This window comes from Pezoporus wallicus, unplaced genomic scaffold, assembly GCF_028554395.1.
Source record: "Pezoporus wallicus isolate ANWC-B61680 ecotype Strahan unplaced genomic scaffold, APGP_CSIRO_Pwel_v1 contig_7073, whole genome shotgun sequence".
Classification (NCBI taxonomy): domain Eukaryota; kingdom Metazoa; phylum Chordata; class Aves; order Psittaciformes; family Psittacidae; genus Pezoporus; species Pezoporus wallicus.
The window spans coordinates 4,859,687-4,868,770 of record NW_026641326.1 but is presented as its reverse complement, the minus strand read 5'-3'; the positions used below and the strand labels follow the sequence as shown (position 1 = coordinate 4,868,770).

Below are 9,084 nucleotides of genomic sequence, written 5' to 3'. Positions count from 1 at the left end.
AGCTTGTCACACGTCTTTCACGTTTGACGTACCATTATACTGGAGTTTCAATTAGAAATACTGCTTGTAAAATATTTGAGATCACTCTCCTTACAATCTGAAGTTACTTTTGGCATCACTCCATTAAATTAATGCATATACATTTATCCATTAATTTCAAAGCTTATTTTTGAAAATTAATGTAATATTGATACCTAATGTTTTCTTAATAATAGACCACTTCTTTCTCCCTCCACCATCCCCACTGTTTATCAGGAATGTTGGTCACAGTTAAGTATTAAGATAAAATCTACACATGGCTTATTTTTAAAAGTCCATGGCTGAGCATTTTTTTAATCATCAAGGAAATGACTATATAAGAATAGAACTCAATAGCAGGACCCCAGATGTCAATATATGGTTTACCCTTTGGGAAAATTTTATTGCTTCAGAGATTAAACCTGTAAAAATATAAGCACACAAAATTTTCTGACAGAAGTAAATTTGTCTCAAATAAAGGTTTTTTATGCATTCTAGCATAATAGTAATCTTAGTTCTATCTCCAAAATGCAACATTATCCACAAATGTTTCTTCTGTTTATCTTTTAAGTTGTAGCAGCAGTTCTATGGGGTTTGGTTTTGAATAATCTTCCTACCCTCCCTGTGGAATATTGCTTTTAGGAGGACTTTGGCTAGTTTGTTGCAAAACTGTGCCTTGTTTTGCAGGAAAATAAGGTACTTATGAGAGCAGGGGCTAGACCCTGGGATACCCACCCCAGCATGGAGCAGGGCTGAGGTTCTCTGTCTCAGGAGCTTTAGCAGCTTCAGAGCAGATTAAGAGCTGCATTATATATGAGAGCTGCAGCGTTAACTTTATCAAGAAAACTTATTTCTCTGTTCTTCCCAGACCGTTACAGGCCGCTACACTAAAACTAAGGTCACATCTAGGTGTTGTGCTAAATTTCTCTGATAATGAATCTGAGAGTACCAGAGATTAACTAATGCTGATGTGCCCAGCATCACAATGCAACAGAAAGGAGGCCAGCTATGGTAATGGAAAATCTGTTAATCTGTTGTATTTAGAGGAACATAGATTTCTTATTACACAGTAACAGTCAGAGGAGGGAAAAAAAGATCTCACGTACTTGATATTTTTGGAATCCTAATTTCTTCACTGCTGCTGCCATCCCCACTGTCACTGACTGTTCTTATTTCTATGAGATAATCTTCTTCAAATGGTACCAGAAATTCAGCTGAAGTGTTGTCTCCAGTATATGCGTTTTGCTATGTCTGTTTTGTCTATGCAAAATCTAAGTTAAAAGGGATTAGAAAGCAGGAGTTATTTAGTATAGTTTTAGGTTTTTATGGATTTTTGGAAAGTTAAGAGTATCTTCTGTCATGTCCCAAACTTTCCAGAGCACTATCAGCATCCTGCAGAGGATTAAAATTAATTGAAAACATAGAAATATATTCTGCAGATTTTTGTGATGGAGATCACAGTGGGCATTTACTCCAGCTTTCGGGGGAGCCTCTATCTGCTAGAATAAGATTATGAATCCCTATCCAAAACATTTATATTGTTCTATAAATGTGCACCTTTAAACAAGACATCAACCTCTAAGAACTTTCATACCCAGAACTCATCAGATGCTTTAGGAACTAAGGGTTTAGTGGTTTCAGTTTGGTTTTTGTTTTTCTGTTGGTTTGTTGTTGTTTGTTTGTTTTTTTATTTTCCCTGGTTGTAGTGAGCATTTGTAGTCAAACAGAAATACATTGATTTCTGTGTAAAATTACCACCTGTTAATGAAAACCTGGGATGTTGCATAGCAGTATGTTCTTAAAAGCTTCAAGAAAGGACAGAAATTTGGCTAGTAGCATCTAGGAAGCACATTTCTACAACTAAACATAATGGATCCAGAGCCTGCTTGCACATAGGTCTTTTTGCTAATGAATCACTGGACCAAGGTGCAGAGCAGCAGAGCAGCTTGGGGTGTCTAGACAAGGATCCTGCAGACTATGAACAGCTTTTTGCCTTCAAGAAGCCTTTCTTCCTTGCTAGCACATCGATGACAGTGTTTGACTTCTTTCCTTTGACAATCTTTTGACATATTTATGCTAAGAAGAGCAACTGATGAGCAAAGCAGAAGGAGAAACAAGGATCATACAATAAATAGCATAGCAAGTACATAAAAACTCTTTCCACACCAGAATGTTTTAAGTAAGTGTAGCCTAGAAGAAGGTAGATTAGACACAAAGGAAAAAAGCTTAATTGTCTAGTTTTAACTTTCTTCCCAGTGTGTGGAGCTACTCAAACACATTCACTAGAGTGCAAAAGAATATGCAAGAAAGATTGCAAGCTGGAAAGCTTTGTGTCCTTTTCCACCCTAGATATAAATAACTCTGCGTAGACACTAAAATCCCTAGCAACATGAGGATTTTGATCTTGAGGACCTTTCCTCCTCTAAGCACTCTTCACCTCCATTTGTATAGTCTTTCAGGAGTAAAAAAGTCTTGGCATGAGTCTTTTGGGGTCAGAGCCATTGCAAACAAACTTTTAACTATTTTTTTTCCCTTTAAAAATAGATCTGTGTGAGTGCGTTTACTTCATTCATGTTGAACTTTATATATCTTCCTTCTCATTTTCAAAGGTACATTTGTGAATTTCCAGAGGGTGGGGACTTTTAAATGTGTCCTATGCCTGTCTTTAATGATTAAGAGGCTGTGCTCTACTCCTTATATATGTGTGAATCTCCTTCCCCTAAAGATTTGAATGCAAGAATCTTAGATGAGTGAGATTATAAGGGAAAAAGGGAAAAGAGAGATCTAGTGTTAGGGACAGAAAAATCCTGTGTCAGGATAAATAAGTCTTACTCTGAACAAACACAGCCATTCTTCCAGTTTTATAAATTTCAGCAAACCTTTACAATATATCCATGAGAGTCACTGTTTTCCAGGTAATATACAGTCACCTTTCAACAAGTGACTGTTTGTACCTCTATTATAGAAACCATGTCTGATGAATGAGATAAAGAAATTACTTACTTTGTAGCCTAGCATCTCTGATTTGTTCTCCATTGTTTTTACATGTTCCCAGTTCAAACAGATTTTGGAATTTGTCAGTTTCCAGGCAATGTTTGCCGGAGGTTGACTTGGTGCTTTAAAAAAATATGATGATAATCAGAAGATACAACTGAATATTAATTTGCATCATGTAATTGAACGAGCTGCTGACACAGAAGCAGCAAATGCATGGGTGATTCAAATCTAAGAGTAAAAAATTGTTTCCAGTCCATCATTGCTCCCACATTAGTCAGAATAAAGCTCTATTCATAGCACAAAACCGCTTACTGTGAGAGTTCATTTTCAAAATTAGGGAAATCCTGACAGTGTCTGACAGCTCAAGTTATATTTGATAGATTTTGTTTAAGTACTGTCTTCTTATCTGTATTTTAATGTACTAGAGAATGTTTTGCTGTATGGATTTCAAAAAAAGGTAAAACTAAGAGCAAAATACAGAAGATAAGATTTTCATCAGCCATGAGGACAGGTTACAAAGAGCTACACATTAAAGTCTCCATATGATCCATCATGAAACATTGTAGATTTTATAAATTCCCAGCACAATAGGCTGAGAGTAGCTTTTCAAAGGCTTTTCATGCCTAAGTACCAGGACTTTGAAAATTTGCCTACAAGTGACTGAAATTGAATCCTGTGTGAACATGTGAAGCTGAAACTGTGCCTTTGAACCCTATCTCAGATTTAGAACAACACATTATCTCCTTCTCCATCGTGCATCCTCCTAGACCCTGCCTGGGAGGACAGCACTGGGGATGTTAGAAGAAATAAGGACTTGAACAGAATTTAGAAAAAGAGAGAGACTTGGAGGAACACATTGTGAGTATCCCAGATTTGACTTTAAAATGCTTAATTTCCAGGATCCTCGTTTTCTCCCTGTGGTTCCTATAAATTGATGATTAATGTAACTTGGAAGATACTGTTGATTTGATAATACTCCACAATTTCTTTAATTTCCCATGGAGATAGAATAAATTGATGGTGCCTGTTGTTTCATATCTGTCTGCTTCTTGACTATGGAGAAGTTTAATCTATCCCACCAGCAGGGAAAAAAAGTGTTAGTGGGCTACCCAGGTGAATATAAGCAGATGTCCTTCCATGTGCCATACTGTCACTGCTGAAAAGAGATTAATTTTCTTTTTGAAGATATTTATATTTAAGTTAATTAAACTGCAAATTAACTTAAATGTTGGCTGAAACCTCTTTGTTGCTTTCAGCAAATATTTTGTATAAGGAATTTGGTAACAAAAAACCTCACAACAGGCAATGGATGTCAAATTGCCTGTATCCTGAAAAGTCTTGGAAGCACTCAAAAAGGGGTGAATACTGCCCTATTCAAAGCTTTTTAGCATAGCAATTAAAACCATTTCAATTCATAGTTTTGGGGCTGAAAAACTACCATCGGATGAGTTTCAAGACAAATTAATTGGTTTTGCTATACAGCTGGGGACCAGAATAGAAGGTGATGCAGCACTTCCCTAAATCCATAGCAATATCTGCAAGCAAAACCACTGCAAAGAGTTCTTCAGTTCTAGTATTAGGAGATAATTTCCTCAACTACTTTCTTGTAATAATTGAAATCCCAACTATATGCTTCAGTTTATTAAGTTAATGATGTTACTCTTGTGTTTAGGTAACACTTTGTTGCTGCACTGAATTGAGGTTTATCCTTGCAAAGTATTTCTAGTATCTGTATCTGTTGATAAATATATTTTTAAGTAAAAAGAAAAAGCAAAGCAATTCCTGAAATCCATCATCTAAGTAAAGAAGCAGAAGAGCTGAGCTCCACAGTGGCTCCTGATGGAGCAATACGTTCATGGAAGGAGGACATAATTTCCCCCTTCCTGAGTAGTTTAAACTTAAATGAGGATATGAACTTAGACTTTAAATTGATCTCAGATAAGTATGTTTCAATCAGAATTGCACCTATTTGGCAGTAGGACCATTTTACTTCTGCTTAGTCTCTACAATAATGGCATGCACAGAACATTGTAGGAATCCTGGATGATGAGTAGGAAGACAGAGCTATTACATTGAAGCTAAAGCTCCGGCGGTAGATGCACATTGTTTATATTCTCTTGACATATTATCTCTACTCATATTGAAAGTGCTTGCATTTTTCAGAGGCTAACTTAAAAATTTAATATATGTTTTTAAATATTAAAAGGGTTGTTTTGACTTTAATTTTTAAGTGACCCATTAGCACAATCCTAAATTTGACAGAAGATGAAGTCAATGTAAAACAAAAGCAAATTTATTCCTTATACATCTTGTCTCTTGACTGCCATGTCTTTAACTTGTCTTTCATACATATGCACATAGGAATTTAGAGAATAATTTACAGAGATTAGTCCGCTTTCCCTTAAGAAATTGCCTGTGAGAAAAGTCCTCTTTGAATCCTTAAGAAATACCTTCTCTGGCTTTATTTTGGTTTATGTTATTTACACTAAATAGTAACTTTAATTGGCAGCTCATTTTATAAGTTGGTTTCTGTCTTGCACTTTGAGAAGTAGCATGGAACAGCACATAGATAAGAGGAAAATTGTGAAAGCAGGACAGATATTTCCCCTTTTGTGCCTTTTCTGCAAAAGCTCTGGTCAACTATTTACTGGGAGAACATAGTCCAAGGAAAGTATAAAAACAATGGAGTGCTTAAACAGCAACGGGTTTGGGGGACTCTGGTACATAGCAGATTACCAAGATTTACTGCTTTATGATTATTTTGCTCTTAGTGAACATTTACTTTATAGGTACAATCCTGCAGGATGGTACTCAGTGCTTCCTTGTTACCTTGGAGGGTGGCCACATGAAAGCACTGGTTTCATGAAGGTGCTTCTCACAAACAGAATAACATACGTCTTTGCTTCTAGGATTCCAGACCAAACAGTATTTACATGAATGTATTCATACATATATATACCCCCTATATATACGAAGACCCCCCCTTTGTATTTCACAGTCTAAAGGTCTCAGAAAAGCACTTTATTTGGACCATTCAACAGTTTCCTTTAAAGAAACAAACCCATATTCCCAATAGCCAAATCTATTGTTTGATCCACGGAACATCTTTCTTTTATTGACTTTACATATCATTGGAAATTTCCTGAAATCAAGTGGCATGCTGTTGCAGTGCAAAAGGAAATCCTTACTAATGGTTGCTATTTTGTGTGAACACAGACACTGGTGTTATCTAATTTTGTAGGTGTACTGAATTATTTTAGCATATAAATAGAATAAGGCAAATGAAATAACCTGCTTTAAGTTGATGAGAATTTTAGCTTCCATTGAGACAGACCTGAAGCTAAATATTTATTAATGTCTTAAATACCAGAGTCTGAGTAAACTTGACAGTGACCACGAAAGTATTATCAGATAAGACTTAGAGAAGTTAGTCACAGATTTTGTTGCTTAATTTTATGGAGAGATATGGGATACAATTTTCTTTGATATTGAAACATTTAGCAGAGATGGGTCATGGTAAGCTGAAATGTCACTATCACATTTGGGATTTGGCAACATTTATTGTACTAAATTGAATACTCACGTGACTTTTTAGTGGTGACATTTACCGGGGTGCTAGAGGGCCCAGTCCCTGCAGTGTTGTAAGCTCGAACTGTTGCAAAATAGACTGTGGTAGCTTTTAGTCCTGTGATATTTTTGGCTGTTACATTCCCCCTGACTCTGACTTTACCAGCTGTGCTTTCCTTGGGATCATCAGTCCAATATAAAACCTGAAAGGCAAGAACAAAGAACAGGCAATTCATTGTTTTCCATCAATTACAGATTTGGCTGGGAAGCAGACATGCTGACAATGAAGATTTCAAGGAATTCAGGATTTTTTCGTATTCAAAACTAGCAGGAAATAAAACCAAGTGTGAATATTTATAGAGAAGAAATAAAATTTCAGAGACTGAATACCAATAAAGGAAATAAATGAAATCCTTAACTTTATAGATGTCTAAAAAGAAACCTTTGATAAGGTGAGATATTTTAAAAGCTCATTTGGTTTTATGGTTTGAATGCATTTGAAGAAAATTTTAAAAGGTACAAAGAAACATTAATCTCAGTCATCTAAGAGATCTTTTAATTATTTTGTGTCCTGCCTTTGGTTTTGATTCAGGGACTGCTATTTATACCTGATGTGTTTTTTTACCTCTGAGTAATTGATTTAACAAAGTTTGTGTATAGTACATGACTCCTATTACCTTCATTTATACATTTATAATTATAGGACAGAATTTAAAGTGTTTCTGACTTGGTTTAGTATTGGTTTAACTTATCTACAAAAAACCCTACTGTGTAACTAAAATGCACAGGAATTATATCTGAGATTACTTTGAAGTACCCCTGTTCCTAATACAAAAACGTACTCCCTCTTTGTCTGCTGGAGGCACCTCCGGAATCAAGTGAGTGTCCTTTTTTAGTAGCCATCACACATGATTAATCTTGAGGTTTTACTGTACATCACAAAAAGTCCAGAGCTGCAGTCCTGGTCTGTAAATGTTTGTGAATATCTAAGGTGAAATGTTGCTAATAAGAGTCATGTGAAGAGCCCCGTTGTCTGTTGACTTGGAAGCAAGGAAGGAAGTACCAGGATACAAATATGGCCATGAAGGGGATACCTGTAAGGTGTCAGACACCAGCACTGGCTCACTCCATAGCCCAGCACTCTGCCTGTTTGCCTGTTCCATGCGATGGGCTGCCAGGAGATCTCTACCTCTGCCATTGAAATACTCAGTGCAGAAGCCCTCACTGGTGCTATCTGTGGCTCTGGGTGATGAGAGAAAACACAGCTGGTAGAACATTTATGTTGTGTCTGTAGGAGATTCAAGAAGAAAGGAAGAGATTCTGGGGGGAAGCAGCTCCCAGAGGCTCAGGAAGCCTGGTGTGAGCTGCTAGCTTTACCACTCATTTATTGTGGAACATCAGCAAAACCTGTTTTCAAAATTGGTCATTACCCGTAAGCTGGGAAATATTTTCAGGCTGCTCAGCTACACTGAGCAGTCAGAAAAGCTAGACCCTCTGAAGGCTAGACTTTTGGATGTCTCCTGATTTTCCCAGCTTACTCAGTGGGAGCTTCCTGGGGACCAAAATATTGAAACATGGTGTATACATAAAGCAATTCTGAAAACCTGCGCCTTGCTTTTTTGTTTACTTCCATTTTCCATCTTCTGTCATGTGGCTTGAGCAGGCTGCTTAATATCCCTGTCAGGATCTGTTTGATCACACCTGGGACCTGTTGAATGCTACACAACCATCACTAATAAAAGTAACAGGCATTACCATCCTCCCCTGAGTAGACGATGGAAATGGAGCTCAGAGTCCCTTCTCCTTCATTGTTGTAGACGCCAACTTTCACTTCAAAAGTAGAGAGAGGTTTAATGCTTTCATTCCTATAAACATATTTGCTTGCTTCCACTGAAGCCACCACTGCTTTTGTCCAGGTTGCTGAGCCAAGATGACGAAACATAACGATGTAGCCAAAACCTTCTCCATTTTGTAGCTCTTCTGAAACTGACTGTAGTGACAAAGCAGTCAGTCAATGAGCATTTGCAAGTATACACTATTTTAATTGAATCTTCATTCCCTGACTATATTTTAGCAGTATTGATTTAGTTGACTGTGCCTTAGAGAAGATAATAATGTTTGCTCCATCAGTCAATGTAATATTGAAATAAAAATCAAAATAATAAATCTATCGAGGCAATCAATTTAGAAACAAAAAAAAAGCTGATCAGCTCCATTAAAGTTATTCTCTTTCAGGCATGAAGTTTTCAAAATTAAAAGCATTTTCCTCAGTACACGTTGTAGCTGACTTTTTTTCTTTTTTTCCCCAAGGGGTGTAGGAATGTTAATTTTAAATAAATGATTCTTAAAGAAAAAAATAAGATTTGGCAAGGGAGCAAATGTATACACACAAGTGTGGTCAGCTGTAGAACTGCCTGCATGAGTCTCAAGTGCATGAACATATTCTTATTTAAGTTTGTTCAGAATGGAACTGTTATCACAAGTCAACATGGCAAAATTAAT

At 36.6% G+C, this 9,084-nt stretch overlaps 1 protein-coding gene and 1 long non-coding RNA gene across 2 annotated transcripts in view; one reads left to right on the top strand and one right to left on the bottom strand.

Moving 5' to 3' along the window:
- Positions 1-306: 306 nt before the first annotated feature.
- The window catches only part of LOC130606516 (contactin-6-like), a 146,727-nt gene continuing 137,949 nt past the window's right edge, over positions 307-9,084 (bottom strand). The window contains 7 exon segments of the mRNA XM_057422950.1: positions 307-440; positions 1,125-1,244; positions 1,247-1,289; positions 3,022-3,134; positions 6,599-6,785; positions 7,709-7,824; positions 8,338-8,572. Of these exon segments, the coding sequence (XP_057278933.1) occupies positions 307-440; positions 1,125-1,244; positions 1,247-1,289; positions 3,022-3,134; positions 6,599-6,785; positions 7,709-7,824; positions 8,338-8,572 (948 nt within the window).
- Positions 1,742-8,459, top strand: LOC130606517 (uncharacterized). The gene is made up of 3 exons (XR_008973992.1): positions 1,742-3,873; positions 6,838-7,034; positions 8,246-8,459. It is a non-coding gene; the product is annotated as an uncharacterized LOC130606517 (long non-coding RNA).